This window comes from Myxocyprinus asiaticus, chromosome 1, assembly GCF_019703515.2.
Source record: "Myxocyprinus asiaticus isolate MX2 ecotype Aquarium Trade chromosome 1, UBuf_Myxa_2, whole genome shotgun sequence".
Classification (NCBI taxonomy): Eukaryota; Metazoa; Chordata; class Actinopteri; order Cypriniformes; family Catostomidae; genus Myxocyprinus; species Myxocyprinus asiaticus.
Genome location: NC_059344.1, coordinates 41,812,886 through 41,834,702, shown reverse-complemented (window position 1 = coordinate 41,834,702; position 21,817 = coordinate 41,812,886). Strand labels below are relative to the sequence as shown.

General features: G+C 40.8%; 1 protein-coding gene across 2 annotated transcripts in view; it reads left to right on the top strand.

The window, feature by feature from the left end:
- The window catches only part of LOC127446520 (cadherin-8-like), a 151,689-nt gene that overhangs the window by 56,644 nt on the left and 73,228 nt on the right, over positions 1–21,817 (top strand). For both annotated transcript variants that reach the window (XR_007898218.1, XM_051707508.1), the window contains exon 3: positions 21,157–21,451. Coding sequence is in view for 1 of the 2 variants with exons in the window: in XM_051707508.1 (XP_051563468.1) it covers positions 21,157–21,451 (295 nt within the window). In the remaining variant the exon portion in view is untranslated. The remainder of the gene's footprint in view (positions 1–21,156; positions 21,452–21,817) is intronic.

The window sequence follows — 21,817 nt, the reverse complement described above, 5'->3', positions numbered from 1 at the left end:
TATGATTTACTTGCATTATAGAGGGTTGCCACATAGAGTAAAGGATCGATTTGGGGATTTAAGAACTGATTTTGAGATCAATTAAACAAAGATTGTGATGCATCAGGATATTTATATTTTTACCCAGTCCTGCCAATGAGTCCTACCGTTTCCATTTTTATGTTTTGTTTCTTCCTGCCATCAACATTTCACATGAATGTCCATGTGTCTTCAGTAATTATGTTTAGTGCTCTAACGATGATGTCTCTTTTTACAGTTGATGAATGTCCTAACTTTTTCTTGGATTTAGAATATTCCATGGGTCTTACCAATTTTCCTGCAGTGTTTCTTGCTGCACCCTTAAAAAGAGCTGGTGAAAATAATGGTGATAGGCTATAAAAGTAATGCAGAAGACAGAGAAGACCTCCATATTTGTCTTCCCAAAGAGATAAGATGAAAGCTAAATAAATATCTGCTGTGGGATTTTTTTTTTTTTTTTTTTTTTGCTGGGTAAACTGCTCATTTTGCCCTTGGCACACACCAAAGAAAAAATGCAATAAATACAGGTGCTAAAACAGTGCAGCAAAACAATGAAGTTTTGGGATCTGTGAAATTTGTTAGATGCTTTCATCACTCTGTTTTGGGCCCTGGAGAAGTTTTGACATGCCTTGACATTTGTGCTTTTTTCAGTTGCTTAAAAACATATTAATGGCTAAAGTCTGATAACACTGTATTCAGCACAAACTGGGCTAAAATAATATGTGAGCAACATGTATGTACATGTTTGTATTTTCGAAAAAATAATGTTTATGTGTGGTTTTTCAAAAAACAAAAATAAAAAAAAAAAAAAAAAAGTCACTGAAATAAGGCCATATAACACATACTAAACATCTGTTCACAAGACTTTTGAGAACTGGATCTTGTAGCCTAGAGTTTTTGCTACAAAATGATGTGAAACCCATCCTGATCAATCATTCATACAAAACAATATAGTCATTTAACTTTTGTAAGACACTTTTAATGTTAGAAAGGCCATATGCGAGGAGGCGTGAATGATCATGAATATTGTTGTGATTCACACCTGAAGAGACAAAGACCCCTCCCCTGGGAACATAATAAAATGTAATATCTGATATAGGGCATATACACAAATATATATAAAACATTTTTCAGGGTTCTTTGATGAATAGAAAGTTCAAAATAACAGCATTTATCTGAAATAGAAAGCTTTTGTAACATTATAAATGTATTTACTGTCACTTTTGATCAAAATAATGCATCCTTGCTGAATAAAAGTATTAATTTCTTTCCAAAAAAAATTTAAAAAATAAACAATTCTTACTGACCCCAAACTTTTGAAAGGTAGTATATAATGTTACAAAAGCTTTCTATTTCAGAAAAATGCTGTTATTTTGAACTTTCTATTCATCAAAGAATCCTGAAAAAAAAAAAAAAAAAAAAAAAAAATATTGTACACAACTGTTTTCAACATTGATAATAATAATAAATGTTTCTTGAGCAAATCAGCATATTAGAATGATTTCTGAAGGATCATGTGACATTGAAGTCTGGAGTAATGATGCTGAAAATTCAGCTTTACATCACAGGAATAAATTGCATGAAAAAAAAAAAAAAATATATATATATATATATATATATATATATATATATATATATATATATACACAGTATACATATTAAAAACTTGCCTCGGGGGCATTTACCGTTTGCATTGATCGCCTCAGCACATTACCATATGAATAGCGCCCTCTGAGTGTGGGTGTGATCACATTAGGGATAATTAGTTGAGCCAGGAGAAACTGTACATCGCATTGTTTCATACAGATTACAATGCAGGAGAATATTTGTTTTAATTTTTAAATTTGATTTAAAAGTAGACATTTTAAGCTTTCTTTAGACATATATTTCACGTTTGTGTGATAAATATTCGCTGAGTTTCAGTTCATTTTTGTGACATGTTTCAGAAAGATGCTCGCGGAGACAGAGACAGCTGAAAGTGCACCCTGTTTATTTTCTTTATTTTACAAAAGCACAAGGTTTTGTTGTTATTGTGAGTGTACACAAATAAGAGTAGACCCTTTATAGATTCTAATGATGTCTTATCTGTATGCCCCAAAATGACGGAGTATTTTAAGCTGTTTCCGCTGTTATGAGGAAAAAATCCAACAGGACACGCCGGCGCGTCCGTCAACCCCTGAGAGTTAAGGGGGAAACAAGAAAAGATTCTCACCCTTTGTATTCCTGTGTAAGAAACACTACCCCATGCCTCCTGACTGCTGGTTTCTAAACTCAAGACTTATGTGAGCTGCATAATCACATATAAGCATGTACATACACTTTCACACACATGTGTTGATGCAGTCTTCAGTTTGTTAGACAAAGAAACTGCTTGTTGCCACATCTACTCTTCCATGATGTGACATGTTAAAACAGAGCTCTCTGTAATTCCACATTGGAACAGACATTGAGAATAAATAGTGCTGTCTGAGTACTAAACCCCCCTCTGTCCATAAAGCCTATTGTAGGGACAACCAACAGACACTTTAAGAAAAAGAACATGATAATTGCAGCTCTATAAGTGCATTGATCTCTGTGAAGGATAAATGGATGAGTTATTTGCATGGCATACGACACTGTAGTACCTTCATGGCATTAGGGAACTAATATGTACCTGACCTTGGTTCCCTGGAGGGAACGAGACACTGCGTATGATCACTATAGAACACTGTCCGAGTGTGACGTGATCTGAAGCCCCTATACAACCATGGCAATTTATTGGCTGATGGCGCTTAAGCAATGCCCCCTAGAGAGCTATGCCACGGGCACCATAAAGGCGCTCGCTTTCGCACCATCGAGTCAGATTTTCTGCAAAAGGCACGAGCCTATGCAGCTGCTAGAGAGTATGGCCATCTAAGCAGCATCTCGTTCCCCTCAGGGAACCAAGGTTACGTACACAACTGAGACGTTCCCTTTCGGAGAGCTCGAGCTGCGTATAATTGCTGTGGGAACAAATACATTCACGCCATGCAAACAGTAGCTGCCAACTGTCTAAGCCCATGTGGCAAGCACATAGCGGCACACAAGCGAGCTAAAGCATCAATAAAAAAGTAATTATGAATTTACTCCTGTTCCAACTGAGAGAACTGTTCTGACTTACGCCACTGGCTAGTACGGTCAACATAAACTCGCAGCGCCCGAACTGGGCAAAGCATATGTAACCTTTCATGCTCCTCCGACTCAAATAGGGGAGGAGAGAAAGCCTGAAAATTAATGGTCTGCGAGCGAAACAACGTATAAATAACCTTGGCAAATAGCCCAAACGAGGTCTTAACACAACTTTTGAATACCCTGGTGCAAAATCCATACACCAAGCATTGACCGACAGGGCATGCAAATCACCAACTCTCTTAAACAATGCTGTGAATTGGAGTAGACAAGAGATGAGTCTATCAGGCACGCCTTTGACCAAGTGAGAGTAATTGATGGTCAAAAGCTTCAGCCCGGTGTTGCGCTCTCCTATCCCTTCTATTCAATGATTAAAGATAGGTTGTATCGAGTGATGCAGGACGCTCAATCAAAAGCAGATACAACCCAGTTGTTAATCCTGAAAAGCCACCAGGAAATGGTCTTCTAGGTGGCTCATTATAATCCGATGGTGGGACATTTAGGGCAAGATAAGACACTGAACCATCTCATGGCCTGTTTTTATTGGCTGGGTATTCGTGGGGATGCATGCAGGTGGTGTGCTGCATGTTGCGAATGTCAGTTCCAAAGGTGCCATTGTGCACTCTTCCGTTGATCAAGGTCCCCTTCCAAAGAATTACCATGGACTTTGTCAGGCCATTAGAACAGACTGCACTGGGGCATCACTTTATATTATTCTTGGTGGATTATGCAACACGATACCCTGAAGCAGTGCCCCTGCGCAACATTTCAGCATGCAGTGTTGCGGAGGCACTCTTTAAAATTATCTCCTGAGTTGGGATCCCGAAAGAGATCCTAACTGATCAGGGCACCTTGTTTATGTCACGTACACTCCGCAAACTTTATGAACTACTGGGGATTAAGTCAATCTGTACCAGTTTTTACCAGATCGCCAGAACGCCCGCGTGATCCACAAAATGGGCGAAAGAAAAAACTAGTTAACATACCTCGCATCTCATGATAGAATCTCGAAATTATAATAACACAGACTAAGCACTCCGTGCGTTGGTTTGCCATCACTCAGTTGGGGAATATTCTCTTATTCCAGCCCTCTCATTCTGCGGCCAGGCTTACCGGTCCATGCATGATTCTCTCCACCACAAGCAGTTCGCTTCGAACAGTGAGGGGAGAGAGAGAAGCCGAGGCCGCTTCTCCATTGCCTTATTCATGTGCATTCTCCCAGAACAACACAGAAAAAGACAACAGGGACAAAGGGGCCCATTTTCGTATTGCACGTATTGTTCATCAGAGAATGACCGCCGAGCTAGTCCTCAGAGCATTTCCAATGAGACTCACGCTTTCGCTCAGGGGGAGGGCGACAAATGTGAGGAGGACTTCGGTGTCCATTCGCACTTCTATCTTCTCAGACACAAAGCCGAAATCCCAAATGGCTCCAGCACACAGAGCTCCAAAACTGGAGGCCGTAGAACTGGAACAAGTGGGGATAATGCCTTGTGGTGAGAAATTGTGAGCCTCGACGAAGCACCATTGTCGTCGTCGGTCCCTTGTAATTTTTGGAAAAAAACACACTGTGTCAACGCTAGAAACAAACATGAGCTTAGACAATTTGTGCACTGAAGAACAGAATATCTGATTCGATGGTGCAAAAGCGAGAGCCTTTATGGAGCCCATGGCGTAGCCCCCTAGGGGGCAGCGCTTAAGCACCATCAGCCAATAAATTGGCGTGGTTGTACAGGGGCTTCAAACCATGTGACACTCAGACGGTGTCTCATAACAATCATACGCAGCTCGAGTTCTCCGAAAGGGAACATGACAAGTAGCTTGTGATTTTTAGGTTTGTGTGATCATACAACTGACCTGAAAGAGGGGACACTTCTGCAAACAAACCCTGCTTTATTATTATTAGAAGTAGTAGCAGTACAAGTAGTATTAGTAGTGGTAGTTCAAGAAGTATTAATAGTGGTATGTTGTTATTATGAATATTATTATTATCTGTGTCAGTAGTTGTCAGTTTAGCAGATCTGTGGATATCAGATTAGTTCTTAGCACCCCAGAAGTTCAGAGTCACAGCCAATCTTAAACAGGAGCTGTCCCGGGCCTGAACTGACGTGTTGCTTGTGATGGTGTTACTTGTGTGAAATCAGTGCATGTTTTAACAAGAGAGTTGGTAATTACATCCTGTAGCAGTCCACAGTTCATTCAGTCCATTAGTAAATAAAGTAAGAAATAAATAAACTAAAATAAAACCTAAGGAAATCAGACTGAGAAATGAGAATCTCAATCTGTATTATCTTGACAGAGATAATACTCAATCATAACAGCATTTTGTATCAGGTTCTGTAGTTTAGATCTGTTTTTCATTTGATTACACTTGCTTTGTGTGGAAATAAAAATGAATCTGTTTGGTTTCTTCTCGGCACAGTAGGAATAAATCAAGAGCATAGAAAGGCTAATCATGTACCTGGGAAGCTTATGGAGGAGAGGCACTTTATTAAAGGCACCGTGTGGTATTCATTAGCCAAGCATGCAACACAGGCTTGCTCTTATTGTTCTGCATTAGGCATTCGTTCTTTTCTATGAAAATAGGATTTTATTTTTATTTTTATTTTTTTAATGCATGCATATCAAATTTAGGGAGAGCTGTGAAAGATAAACGATGGCAGTCATTAGTTCATTTGATCACATTAAATATCAATGATCTTATAGATTTTTATTTTGCTAGTTAATGTAGTGTATAGAGGAATCTTTTAAATACAATGTAATATTCATTTTGCAAAACAGTAACAGTAACACCCTCTTTGATACTGTCACAGTTATTCACCAATCTGTTCTAAGGACTCTTATTTTGAAATGGTTTTTTTGTCCTCTGTCTTCAGTTTTCTCCAACTACATTTCCCATAATGCACTGCCCTCATCACTGCCATCTGTTTTCAGTCCTCCTCACCTGTCCTCCATTACCTCATTAGCACCTGTGTATAAATACCCTCTAGTTTTGTCCATTTCTTTGTCAGTTCTTGAATTGTTACTAGTTGGTTATGTATTGTTATGTTGAGTTGTTACTCTGTAGTTTTCCACTCCAGCGCATCTCCTTGTGTGATTCCCTGTAAGATATTTATTCCACTCCAGCATGTTTCCTAGATTGATTCCATGTAAGCCATTTGTTCCACTTCAGCATCTACCATTAAAAGACTGAAAGTTGATCCTGCATCTCCTCTCTTCCACTCCACGAACCACTGTGATAGATACATTGAATGAAGCAGAGTTGGCACTGAATCAAGAATAGGTTGTATTATTTATCATGCAACATGCCACCTGTTTCTCATAAGCACTGCATTTTATATTTAGGAGATATCATGTATTCATTATGTGTAATTCAACTAGCTGTTTTTCTAAGCTGTCTATTTGCAATATATTAAAATCCGTTGTAATATTATTGACTAAATAAATTTATATGTGGCGATAATGATAAGCATGCCATATTTTCCTCCTAGGGAATAAAATAATAACAAATAAAGAGTTGGAAATTTTAACTCACCCTCATGCCATCCCAGATGTGTATGACTTTCTTCCTTCTTCAGAACACAAATAAAGATTTTTAGAAGAATATTTCAGCTTTGTAGGTCCATTTAATGCAAGTGAATAGTTGCCAGAACTCTGAAGGTCCAAATATCACAAAGGCACCATAAAAATGATCTATACGACTCCTATGTCTTCTGAAGCAATCCAATTGGTTATGGGTAAGAACAAACCATCTCCTTTTTCACTATAAATTTTGACAGCAGACTACTTGGTGATCATGATTTCAAGCTTGATTACTCTTCCTATAGCGCAATATAGCTCTTTGCGCATGCTTCCAGCACTGGGAAGTGTAATCGAGCTTGAAATCAGGATTGTGCCTATAGACTGCAATGGCAAAATGTAAAGTGAAAAATAAGTTATAATATGGTTTGTTCTCACCCAAAACTGATTGGATCCCTTCAGAAGACTTTCTGACCATTGGAGTCATATGGATTGTTTTTATGATGCCTTTGTGATATTTGGGTCTTCAGAGTTATGGCAACCATTCACTTGCATTGTGAGGACCTACAGAGCTAGTTATTCTTCTAAAAATCTTTATTTGTGTTCTGAAGAAGAAGAAAAAAAAAGTCAAGCACATCTGGGATGTCATGAGGGTGAGTAAATGATAAGAACATTTCCATTTTTAGGTGAACTATCCCTTTAACCCTTTCATACGTACTTTAGTTTACATATGTGATGGTTTATAACTGGGCCCCACAGAGTTGCGTCACACATATGTGTTTCTGCAACAGCCAGTTACGTTACAAGCTGCCAGATACAAATGGACTTTCATTCTGACACAGACTGCACTGATCAAACGTCTGTTATTTATATTCTCATACAGTCTTTTAAACCACAGAATAAGTATATTTTATACACATACATCAAACTCATCACCAAAGAACCACAATAAAAATGGTACAACTCTTATATGCACAGTCAATACATCAAGTGTGATCTTCCTATGATGCATGCTGCCATTTGTTTACATTAGTAGTGGTTGTCATTCATCAAACAAACAGCTATTCAAAGAGTCTTTTCAATCACATACTGTGTTTATTTTATGTAACAAACAGCCTAATTGTCAAAAAAGATAACAGTTCACAGCTTGTATATGCTCAGCCATCATATCTAAACGCGATCTTCCCATGCATGCAGCCATGTCTGCTGATTAGGTGCAGATGTGGTTTTCATTCACACACATAGCAACTCAAAACAGTCTTTTCAGGCATAAAAAACTGTGGAGATGGGGACGTGGCTGAGCGACGTCTTTGGAGAGCGAGGTTCGAAGAGGAAGAGCAGTAAGGATTAACACCTGTGGGAAATTATCTTTAACAGATGTTTTGTGTTGCAGTGAGAGCTGGAGAGAGATATAATGGCAGTCCAGACTGCTGGAGAGGGGGAGAGAGGTGCATGCAGCAGCGATTGTGTGTGCAATCATTTATGTTATGCAAAAAAGCAAACTGTGGTGTTATGCTGAAAAGTGTGTTAATAAAAGACTTACGCTGGATTGTTTATCCAGCTTCCGCTTCCTCCTTCAAAAGAGATTTATAGATCCGTCACAGTGGTGCCGAAACCCAGGATTAGGAGGAAGAATTAGAAGGTGAGCTCTGCCACCCATTCGCATTCGCTTGACAGCTCCGTGACACCTACCGAAGGTGGCTGCTGGCTGAAGATCGCAGCGCCGAAGAGATCCTCGATCTGGTGGTACTGGAACAATTCATCGCCCGGCTACCGAAAGGGACAGTGGAGTGGGTCCAGTGCCACTGACCGGCATCGCTGGATGAGGCAGTCCGGCTGGCTGAGGACCATATGGCGGCGTGCTCGGGGTCTCTCTCTCTCCGGCGGTCTGGACTGCCCTTGTATCTCTCTCTAGCTCTCACTGCAACACAAAACCACTTTTTCTCTCCCGGCCTCGCTCTCCACAGGTGTCGCTCGTCCACGCCCCTATCTCCACACATACGTTTGTTTTCTGAAACAGAGAGCCAGACTATCAGAAAAGCACCACGATAACAGTTTAAAACTCATATAATCATAGTACAAACATGCTGATTATCCGATGCACGTAGCCAAGTCTAGCACTTGTCACACACACACACACACATGTTGGTGCAGCTATCATTAAGAGAACTCTCCATAGACATAATTAATTTTATACTGTACTAACTATAGATTCTATCCCCTAATCCTAACCCTACCCCTAAACCTCACAAAAAAACTTTCTGCATTTTTACATTTTCAAAAAAACATAATTTAGTATGTTTTTTAAGCAATTTGAATTATGGGGACACTAGAAATGTCCTCATAAACCACATTTATAGCATAATACCCTTGTAATTACCAGTTTGTAACCAAAAAAAAAGTCCTCGTAAACCACTTAAACCTGCCCCCCGCCCCCCCCACACACACACAATGTCTGAGATGTCAAACAGTGAATAGGCAAACTGGACTGCTGATATTATTTGTTTACAGCTACAAAAACAAAATTAATAAAACAGTACAGCAGACATAACCCATTTGTTCACATATTTACTATATTATATACAGTATTTTTTTATGACAAGAAATCAAACATTAAAATAAAAAAAATAAAAAACTGCCCCCCTCTACCTGCTGTGCAGTGTCACGTGCAAAAATAACTCACTCCAGGGGGCACTACAGGGAAATTTAAACCTTACTCATGAAAAGGTTAAAGGAACAGGTTTGGGAAGTCAGGCTGCATTCTTATGCATGTAATGAAATTCTAATAAAACTTAGACTTCTAAAAACCATAAGTATAAATAGAGGAAAATGAGTATGAATAATTTGAGTTTTTTATTTCTGTTGACAGCAAAATTAGAGAGTCAGGAAATAATGAGTGGAGGAATTATGAATAAAATTGAATAAAATGAAAAAGATTATAATAATAAATTGTTGCAATTCTGCTAATGCTGATGATGATAATGAGGAAGAGGAGGAAATAAATGTCATTGGAAGATGGCATCAGCTCTGAAAGTCCGTGAAACCTTTTCCAAGAAAACTCCGGGAATTTACTCTTGCTCTTCCAACAAGTATTATCACCATAAATTCTTGCATTATACACCATACAGGAACTGTGTTGGCCAGGAAGGCTTGCAGTAGCACTTGGTCTACATATACAGTTCACTTAGTGCTGAGCAGAGCCCTACACTTTAACCGTGCCTAATTATCCATTGAGATGGTCTTTGGGTTGGGGCTCCACAGACATCTTTAAAGTTGAGTGACACGGTAGCTCTGTAGGTGATGGCGATCTTCTCCACTCACAGTGTCTCCCTAGTAGACACCCTCTATTCCACTTGCCCTGACAAGGAGCAGAATCATTAATTTGTGATGTAGGGCTTAACACAGCACTTTAGTGTGCAGCAACTAGGCATAGGGGGATGGAGGGTCCCTATTATGGAGCCACTGATTGTTCCTCAGGCTACTATAAAGGTTCATCTCCAGCAGCCTCTGACATATTTTCTCTTGAAATTGACAATAAAAGCAGCTCTCCACAGCAGAGATACAGGAGAGTGGTGAAGAGAGACGGGTGTGAAACCCACTGTTGTTCCTGTTCAGCTCCAGTCGGGCAGCTCTGAATGCTAATCCACACCAGTGCGCTGGCAGATTTAAGACCTCATGTTTTTACATATCCCATTGTTGCATTTATTCTTCGGCTTTAAATTTCTCAGTGTCTCTTACTCTAAGCTAAATATGTAATCAAGGTGTAGGCATAGCCTTGTTTTATTTGACTTGTTTTCTTGTCCTTTTTTAGCTTATTATTGATCATAGAATGTATCACTCTTTTATTTGGAAGGATTGAAACAAAATTATGCAAAATGACTATTCTAAACTACCAGTCACATTTACATTATATGTGTGTTAAGAGAGTTGGGTAAGGTACTGGGGCCGGATTCATGAAACATTCTTAAGAAGAAAATTATTCTTAACTACCATTGTCTTCTTAATTTCTAAAAAGTTAAGAATAAACTTCTTAAGAAAGTTCTTATCTTTTTTCTTAAGATTGTTCTTAAAAACAAAAACATAAGAAGCATTCAAATTCTCGAAAAAAAAAATTGTTTTCTTAAAAATCATCGTAAATAACATCTTAAAGTTAGGATAATCTTACAGTTGTTTTAAATTCTAAAAGGTAAGATGTTTAATGAATAAACTGGGTTGTTTTAAATGTGATGCATTCTATTATGTTGAGTCTGAAGTCACAATGTGCTGTTTATGTAGAAATGTGATTATAGACCAAAACGCATTTCTGACTGTTTTGTGATTAATTATATTTTCAGCTTTCAAACCATGTAAATGTTATCACCAAATTTAAACAATAAATGTTGTTTTGAAGCTTCTTAATGTGGTGACATATCATGCTAATTCAAACGGATGTGCTGCATATAGCACTCTCTGCGATCTTTAGAGATAATAGAAACATAATAATTATAACTTTATAATTACCCTTAACCATTTACCCGCCTCTTAATTTCCGACGTGATATAATTATCAAGCTTCTCAAGGAGAACTTTCCCTTGCAGTAATTTCCTAAAAAATAACCTCTTGTCTACTAACATTTTTGTTTCTTTTCTTTTCCTCCATGTCAAATTAAAAGTTATCAAATGGTTAGCAGCAAGTAAATTCTCCTATGACGGTTAATGTCGTTAAACTAACACATCTCACGCACTTTACATAAAAAAATATATTTTTTAAAATTATTGCGAGGTGCTTGCTATTTTAAAAATACATATAAAGATACATTTATTGCTATGATTTACCAGTGTTGAAGTTTGTTGTAGGCTATTAGACAAGGCAACTCCATTAGCAGGCTGGTCTTTTTATTCTTTTTTTTATTCTATTCTCCAAAATTTGGAATGCCCAATTCCCAATGCACTCTAAGTCAAGCTCAATCCGGCTGTTGGAGGATGAATCTCAGTTGCCTCCGCGTCTGAGATGTCAATCTGCACAACTTATCACGTGGCTTGTTGAGCGCGTTACCGCGGAGATGTAGCGCGTGTGGAGGCTTCACGCTATTCACTGCGGCATCCACGCACAACTCATCACGCGCCCCACCGAGAGCGAGAACTACATTATAGCGGCCACAAGGAGGTTACCCCATGTGACTCTACCCTCCCTAGAAACCGGGCCAATTTGGTTGCTTAGGAGACCTGGCTGGAGTCACTCAGCACGCCCTGGATTTGAACTCGTGACTCCAGGTGTGGTAGACAGCATCTTTACTCGCTGAGCTACCCAGGCCCCCCTGTCTTTTTGTTCTAAGAAAAAATGTTCTAAAGAAAATATTTGAGAACTTCTTAAGAATTTTTCAAGAATTGCACTTAGGAACGTTCTTACGAACTTCTTATAATTTATCCGAAGAACTTTCTTAATTTTTTTCTTAAGAACATTTTTTTTAAACTGGCCCCAGATCTTATCTGATGTTAGAGCGCTGGAGATTCCATGGCAGCTCGAATACTGACATACTGCCTCCCCTCTGCAGCCGTACTCTCAGCCGATTGTTTCCACATTGAGATTAAACGATCACTCATCAGAATGGGACAGGCATGAGTGCAAGACTGAAATGTTGTCTGCACACATATGGCTATATGGGTGAACAAACTGAGAAAATTAAGTTTATTGAGCAGTAAAAAAAATGTCTACATTTAACAGTGAAATATAATAACATATTATCATACATATTCGTGAATTCATGAAGGGAAAACAGGAAAGGATATATATATATATATATATATATATATATATAAATACACACACACACACTGGTGGCCAAAGGTTTGGTGTTTCGAAAGGAAATTGGTACTTTAATTCACCAAAGTGGTATTAATCTGATCACAAAGTATAGTCAGGACATTACTGATATAAAAAAACAGCACCATCACTATTTGAAAAAAGTCATTTTTGATCAAATCTAGACAGGCCCCATTTCCAGCAACCATCACTCCAACACCTTATCTTTGAGTAATCATGCTAAATTGCTAATTTGGTACTAGAAAATCACTTGCCATTATATTAAACACAGTTGACAGCTGTTTGGTTCGTCAAATGAAGCTTAACATTGTCTTTGTGTTTGTTTTTGAGTTGCCACAGTATGCAATAGACTGGCATGTCTTAAGGTCAAAATTAGGTCAAAAATGGCAAAAAAAGAAACAGCTTTCTCTAGAAACTCGTCAGTCAATCATTGTTTTGAGGAATTAAGCCTATACAATGCTTGAAATTGCCAAAAAACTGAAGATTTCATACAAAGGTGTACACTACAGTCTTCAAAGACAAAAGACAACTGGCTCTAACAAGGACAGAAAGAGATGTGGAAGGTCAGATGTACAACTAAACAAGAGGATAAGTACATCAGAGTCTCTAGTTTGAGAAATAGATGCCTCACGTGTCCTCAGCTGACAGCTTCATTGAATTCTACCCACTCAACACCAGTTACATGTACAACAGTAAAGAGAAGACTCAGGGGTGCAGGCCTTATAGAAAGAATTGTAAAGAAAAAGCCACTTTTGAAACAGAAAAAAAAAAAAAAAAAAAAAAAAGAAAAGGTTACAGTGGGCAAAGAAACACAGACATTGGACAACAGATAATTGGAAAAGAGTGTTATGGATCTTAACCCCATTGAGCATTTGTGGGATCAGCTTGACTGTAAGGTGCGTGAGAAGTGCCCGACAAGACAGCCACATATATGGCAAGCGCTACAGGCAGCGTGGGGTGAAATCCCACCTGAGTATCTGGACAAACTGACAGCTAAAATTCTAAGGATCTGCAAAGCTGTCATTGCTGCACATGGACGATTTTTTGATGAGAACTCTTTGAAATAGTTTTTTCTTATTGTAATAGTAAGTTTTCACGTTATTAATGTCCTGACTATACATTGTGATCAGTTCAATGCCACTTTGGTGAATAAAAGTACCAATTTCTTTCCATAAGAGCAAAATCTGTACATTATTCTAAGCTTTTGGCCGCCAGTGTATGTACGTTTTTTTTCATAAAAAGCACATCATTAATTTAAGCTCGTTTAAGGGATTTGGTAGTGCAAATAATGTTGTTAAACTAATGTGTTAATGAGATAGATCTTTCATGTGGAATGGTAGGACAATTAGGAGAACAAAAGTGCAAGGTGTGACAATTTAAGTGTGTGTACTTTGTCAGTGTAGGGAACAGCACCACTGAGACAACATATGCATAAAACGTCTTGGTTACTGATGTAACCTCTGTTCCTTGATGGAGGGAATGAGACGATGTGTCAATGTAGTGACACTGGGGGTTTGATCTTGAGAGCCCCAATCACCTTTGCTTAAAATAGAACAGGCCAATGAAAATTGGCGAGTGGAATTTGCATGCCACTCTCCACACCAGACATACGGATATAAAAGGAGACGGTGTGCATCACTCATTCAGATTTATGCTGAGGAGCCGATAGAGAGTCCCGGCCAGGGAGGTTAACATGTGGAGCATACCTCACATGGCCTTACCAACAGGGAAGTTCACATATGGAATGATATCACAGGAGGACCCTATCTACAGAGAGGGTACGCAGAACAGTGGCTGAGGCAGAAAAATCTCTGATGAGGGGAAACACAGGGTTCACCTAAGGGGAAACCAAACAGTGGAAACTCAACATACGGGATTACCAAGGGGGAATCACCACACAAGGGGCACTGAGCCCGAGCACACCGGCTCACCTGAAAAGGGGAATACTATGACTACTGGGCCTGGTGGCATTACTCCTCTGCCGAGTTCGTCACCGAACAGTGCTTAAGAATTAAGAGGCATCTGGAGTTCACCAGGTACTGGGAACTGTTGTGGACAAAAAGGTGCACATTATCACCTTTGAAAAAGGGGAAAGGTGCAATGCAAGCGGTACACCCAACCGGCCGCCCGGTCTACCTGCTGTTACCACGTAACACTCGGGTTGAAACCGGGTCTATGCGTAGGTTATAAAACCTTGCAATGGTATTGGGTGTAGCCCAACCCGCAGCTCTGCATATGTCTGCTAGAGAAGCCCGCCTAGCCAGTACCCAGGAGGATGCAACACCTCTAGTGGAGTGCGCCCAGACTCCCAAGGGGCACGGCAAGTCCTGAGACTGGTATGTGAGGAAAATTACATCCACAATCCAAAGGCGAATCATCCTAATGAGCCACCGTGAGGGGCTGGAGAGCGCTAACCAGGCCTCCAGCCTCTGTGACAGCGGCACCAGGGGGACGACTGGACTTACCATACCCGGGCAGGATGGTTCGCGGCAAGGCAGAGCAGGAACCCCACCTGGAAGGCAGCCCAGGGGGGGATGCGCTGCTCTGCAAGCCCGCAACGGTGGCCGGTGACTGGGCCGGGTGAGCGGCTCCAAAGACCGGCACACTTACCTGTTCACTGGCTGTCTCTCGACGGAGAGGCTACTTGCCCTTATGTTTACCATAGTTCTTCCATTGTTTAACAGTGCCATTTGCAATGCCATAATCACAGGTAAGACCAAGAATGGCTCCTCATAACAACGGTTAGGTAATTAATAACGGTTTATTTGTTGTGGGGAAAGGAAAAAAATATATATCAAAATAGCGTAAAAACATTTAAAGTCGGCATGAAATCAAAACTGATCCCATGTATTTTAATAATGCATGTTACTGGTATTATTGTGAACAATTTATCCATGTATATATGCTATTTTATAAGAACATTTTTACCCCATAAACTTTAATAAACTTTGTGTAACTTGCTCTTCTGGTGAAATGACTGACTCTTCTCCGCTGACGCATGCAAGTTAATACTGCTGCATTTAAGCCAAGTTTTTAGTCAGTTTTAACCCCGCCCCTTCTAGAGTCAGGTACACAAACCTGGTGTCAAAGCAGCTAATGCAGAAATGCAGTTTCCCTCCCAAAACCCTGTTCCCTACCCCACACTACCTAGGTTATGGGCCCGCTGGCTTGAATTAACATTTCGAAGGAGTAGGAATAACGGCGAATTCGCAGTTGTCTTTGAAACATTTCACATCTGAATGCTTCTGGAAGTGATTACTACTGCATATAATGCAAGTCGGATGTGTCTGGAGTTTACTCAGGTGTCTTGAGATGTACAGCATAAGTAAGTGTTCTTTTTCCCCTTTATATTTAGTGTATTGTGATTCAAAACATTGAAATATTGTGACTGTTTCTCGTTCATCGCCATTGGACTTGCACAGTGGCTTTAGCCTGGTCGTAAGCAAAGACTGCAATGTGTTTTATGTGTTTGTGGGCTGGTTATGGATTAATGTTGTCAGTTTAGTTGTCGCTTGGTTCTAAAGTCAGTGGAAAAGCTCTCCGGTATTAAAATTGCTTCTCAGTTTCCCTGGCTCTGGCACAAACAGCATGGTGGAAAGGGTGTGTGTATGTGTGTCAACTGCATTGTGTGGACTGCAACTCACATTCAGATCTGCCGCCTATCTCCAACCCCCCATATATATTTTCACAATCCAGTCAACAACCTATGGATAAAAGTCCCCTCCCTACATTTTCTTTTTGTTTGTTTTTCTTGTTCGATAAGCCGCTTCACTTGGTAATGCGTTACAATACGGAAGTCAGTTGCAATTTCCGTTTCATACCAACTTTTTTTTTACCTCAACACAGTTGCAATAATAATAATAACAAAAAAAAAAAAAAAAAAATCTGTTATAGTTTACTGTGATAGCTAAATGTTAGTAAGGGTGTTTATGTGTATTTTAAAAAGTCTTGTACTTCAAATCAAATCAAATAACTTTTATTGTCACACAACCTTATACACAAGTGCAATAGTGTGTGAAATTCTTGGGTGCAGTTCCGAGCAACATAGCGGTCGTGAAAGTGATGAGACATATACCAATTTACAATGAACATCAGATTAACACAACACAATTAAAGTCTAATATACACATAATTACACACAACACAATATACAAATAATAACATACACTGTACAGTATACAATACACACAATACAATAAAAAGTATATATAGTATATATAGAATGTACAGTAGGTTGTGTTGTACTGTATTGACATTCAGGCTGTTGGTTGATAGTAAGTTGTTAAGAGAGAATATAATATAATAATAATATAATTTATGACAGTCCGGTGTGAGATATAAGAGTAAGAGTAATAAAGTGCAGTGCTGATGTATTTTGATCGTGGGAGATCAAGAGTTCAAAAGTCTGATCGCTTGGGGGAAGAAGCAATCATGAAGTCGGCTGGTGCAGGTCCTGATGCTGCGATACCGCCTGCCTGATGGTAGCAGTGAGAACAGCCCATGGCTTGGGTGGCTGGAGTCTCTGATGATCCTCCAAGCTTTTTTCACACACCGCCCGGTATATATGTCCTGGAGGGAGGGAAGCTCACCTCCGATGATGTGTCTGGCAGTTCGCACCACCCTTTGCAGTGCTTTGCGGTTTGTGGGTGGTGCTATTGCCGTACCAGGCGGAGATGCAGCCAGTCAGGATGCTCTCTACAGTGCAGGTGTAGAACCGAGGATGTGGCGGTTCATTCCAAACTTCCTCAGCCGTCTCAGGAAGAAGAGGCGCTGATGAGCCTTCTTCACAACAGCTTCAGTGTGGATGGACCATGTGAGTTCCTCAGTGATGTGGACACCCAGGAACTTGAAGCTGCTGACTCTCTCCACTGGTGCTCCATTGATGGTGATGGGACTGTGTTCTCTGTCTTTTCTTCTGAAGTCCACCACAAGCTCCTTTGTCTTACTGCCGTTGATGGAGAGGTTGTGCTCCTGACACCAGTGTGTCAGAGTGTGCACCTCCTCTCTGTAGGCTGTTTCATCATTGTCAGCGATCAGACCTACCACCGACGTGTCATCAGCAAACTTAATGATGGCATTGGAGCTATGTGTTGCCACACAGTCATGTGTGTACAGAGAATACAAGAGTGGGCTGAGAACACAGCCCTGCAGGGCTCCAGTGTTGAGGGTCAGTGATGAGGAGATGTTCCTGCCGATTCTAACCACCTGGCGTCTGCTTGACAGGAAGTCCAGGATCCAGCTGCACAGTGAGCTGTTTAAGCCCAGAGCCCAGAGTTTCTCATCAAGCTTGGAGGACACTATTGTGTTGAATGCTGTGCTGTAGTCTACCAACAGCATTCTCACATAAGTGTTCCTTTTTTCCAGGTGGGAGAGAGCAGTGTGTATTGTAGATGCAATGGCATCATCAGTGGAGCGGTTGTTGCAGTAAGCAAACTGCAATGAGTCCAGTGAGGCAGGCAGCTCAGAGCAGATGTAATCTCTGATTAGCCTCTCAAAGCATTTGCTGATGGTGGGGGACAGAGCAACAGGATGCCAGTCATTTAAGCAAGTGATTTTGGATTGCTTTGGAACAGGCACAATGGTGGACATTTTGAAGCATGTGGGAACTACAGACAAAGAGAGGGAAAGATTAAAAATGTCCGTAAAAACACCAGCCAGTTGGTACGCGCACGCTCTGATGACGTGGCCAGAATGCCGTCTGGACCTGCGGCTTTGCGGATATTCACCCGTTGGAAGGATCGGGTGAATCCGCTACAGAGATGGAGAGTGAACTAACCTCTGTAGCTTCGGCTGCGAGAGCTCTCTCTGTGAGGGCGGTGTTATTTCCCTCAAAACGAGCATAAAAAGTATTTAGCTCATCCGGGAGAGAGGCAGCGGTGTTCATGGCAGAGTTTTTATTCCCTTTAAAGTCCGTGATGATATTAATTCCCTGCCACATGCTTCTAGAGTTGGTGGTGTTGAACTGTCCTTCAATCTTGTTCCTGTACTGGCATTTTGCTGTTCTGATCGGAGGGCATAACTGGCTTGTTTATGCTCCTCCGCGTTCCTGGAATTAAAAGCGGAGGTCCACACATTAAGTGCCACGCAAACATCGCTATTAATCCATGGCTTCTGGTTTGGATAGATCCATATTGTTTTGGTCGGAACGATGTCCTCTACGCACTTTCTGATGAAACACGTTACGCTATCAGCGTAAAGCTCGATGTCGTCATCAGAGGCGGACCGGAACATCTCCCAGTCCGTGTGATCAAAACAGTCTTGTAGCATAGAGTCTGATTGGTCTGACCAGCACTGGATCGTTCTGAGGGCGGGTGCTTCCTGTTTCAGTTTCGGCCTGTAAGCGGGCAGAAGCAGAATGGAGGAGTGGTCCGATTTGCCAAATGGTGGGCGGGGGAGGGATTTGTAGCCATCCCGGAAGGGAGAGCAGCAATGGTCCAAAACCCGGTCCCCTCGTGTGTTAAAACTAATGTGTTGGTGGTATTTTGTTGCGACTGATTTGAAACTGGCGTTGTTAAAGTCCCCGGTCACAATGAACGCGGCCTCAGGGTGCGCGGTTTCCTGTTTGCTTATAGTCCCGTACAGTTCCTTGAGTGCCCGTTCTGTGTCGGCTTGTGGTGGGATGTACACCGCAGTGATAATGACCACTGTGAATTCCCTCGGTAGCCAGAATGGTCGACACAGAAGCATGAGAAATTCCAGATCAGGAGAGCAGAAAGAATAGAATGTACGTTTCTCTGATCACACCAGGATTTGTTGATCATAAAACATACACCACCACCTCTGCTTTTACCTGAGAGGTCTTTCGCTCTGTTCGCTCGGTGCACGGAGAACCCCGCGGGTTCAATGGCTGAGTCTGGAATCTCCACAGACATCCAAGTTTCTGTTAATGCAGCAGATAATGCAGCAGTTCCTCGTCTCTCGTTGGAAAGAGATCCACGCTTTCAGCTCGCAGAGCTTGTTATCCAGAGACTGAACATTTGCCAGTAGAATACTGGGTAGCGGGGGTCGATTTGCGCAACGTCTTACTCTGATGAGAACGCCGGCTCTGTTTCCCCTTTTCCTCCTGTGTTTCCGCGGCCGGGCAGCCCAAACAAAGGGCTCCGCTGCCGTGTTTGTAAACAGTGGGTCGGCATTGAGGAATTTGAAGTCTGGTTTACAGTGTGTGATTGCTGAACCAATGTCCAAAAGTGTTTGTCTGTAGTAGACAATAAGGCAGACAACATCCAAGACAAAAAACATAAGAATTGTAAACAAAACAAACAAAGCACTACCATGATGTGTCGGAGCTCGCAACGCAGCAGCCATACTCGGCGCCATCTTGAGTCAACTTGAGTTCTTGGTACTTGATGCTGGTGCAGCACACAGTGATTTGTCTTTCCTTTGTCTGTGCTGTTAAGAATATAGAGGCTGTCTAGCTATTGAAAACAATTTTTCTAGCCAAATTGATCCATTAAAATATAAAATTCTCAGTAGAATTCAAATAGGTCAAGTAAGTTTTGTGGTCTGTGCCTCAATATCGAGGGGAGCCCGGTTAACTTGTGCATGATCTGCTCTGCGCTATCCTGTCATGCACACACACACACACACACACACACACACACACACACACACACACACACACACACACACACACACACACACACACACATGAAACCAGGCTTTAATTGCCCTGCGCAGATCTATGTTTCACATGGAACGCATATTTAGTGCTTATAAAGCACTGAAAGCAGGCACCGAAACATTTTCAATTCAGGTAAAACCTGATAGTGACCATAGATGTCAAGTTTCAATAAGGACAAAAAACACAATAAGAGCACCACAAAAAATAGGAGAGACATGTTTGGTTATGACACATGCAAAAACTAATGCTGTTTGCCGTTAATGACATCAAACTTGGTGCCATGCATCTAAAAGTGTAATATTTAAACTGAATGCAAGCACATGTTGGATTTGTGAGTTCTGGCGAAGGGTAAGCTGAATAGTGCTTCAGCTAATAACAGTGTTCCTGTTTATTTAGTTTAAAAACGTCCCTTTTTTAAATACTCTAGAGGTATAGCAGATTAAAAACAATGCTCTCAGTTGAAAATAAAATGCTGAATGCTTTTATTGCTGGGAGAAAACTAAAAACAAAACAAAATTCATGAAATCTCAAAACATGAGAGAAAAATAATGAAACCGAGAGTAGGATTAGCTAGATAGGCTTCTTTCGCATTGAGGAAGAGATAGTCTGGCCTTTCCCTTTTGTCGTTTTTGTCCTGGTACAATCCAATCACCTTCTCATTCTGGAAATGTGACCTGGTGGATGATTTCAAATTGGTAAAAGGGCCATGAGGCAGGTGTGAGCAAAGCACTTTGACCTCCACCATCTACTAGCGATGTATGAACAGGTGAATGACAGATGGGTGGGATACACAATCCATGCATTACCTGGAAATCCAGGACTGCCATTTTGTCTGTGAGATTGAACAATTCAGCTGTCACAGTGAAAAAAAAACACTAGCCTTTTGGAGAGACTACGCTGCTCTGCACTTGGTGGTGGGCCTTAATTCTTTTATGTGAATGATTTCAGCTTAGTCCAGTATGGACAGCATTGATCTGGTCCTGCTCAAGTGGTATTAGCTACGACTGGAAGTAGCCTCACTCCTCCTCCTCCTCTATTTCTCTTTTTAGCTCCATACGGATTTGGACGTGGGGAATAAGAACATCAAGTATGTGCTGGCAGGGGAAGGGGCGGGCACCATCTTCTCCATCAATGAGAGGACGGGGGACATTCACGCAATGAAGAGGCTAGACCGGGAGGAGAAGGCAGAGTACACACTCACGGCGCAGGTCATTGACAGAGACTCCAACCAACCTCTAGAACCGGCCTCGGAGTTCATCATCAAAGTGCAAGACATCAATGACAACCCCCCACAGTTCACTGAAGGGCCTTACAAAGGGTCAGTGCCAGAGATGTCGCAAGTGGGTGAGTGATCTCCTTTCATCATCTCCTGTTGTCTCAGCTGAACTTTGATAGGCCCTCTGTCACCATGAAATCAGGCAGACAAAAGGATAGACAAAAGTAAAAAGTAACAAAAAAATAATGATCTAAAGATAGAAATAAAGAAATATGGAGTGGCTAGAATATATCTGGAAATTCATGACAAGATTTGCTTTGCCATTTATTGATTGATGTGAAAAAATTAAAATATGCAATTAAGATATTATATATTAAGTTAACTTCAACTAAATCTAAAGTTACAAAGTTAAATGTTCAGCTACATGTTTCATGTTCCTTGTATTAAGTACATTTAAAATGTACAAGTATATTATTTTTCATCACACTATCCAC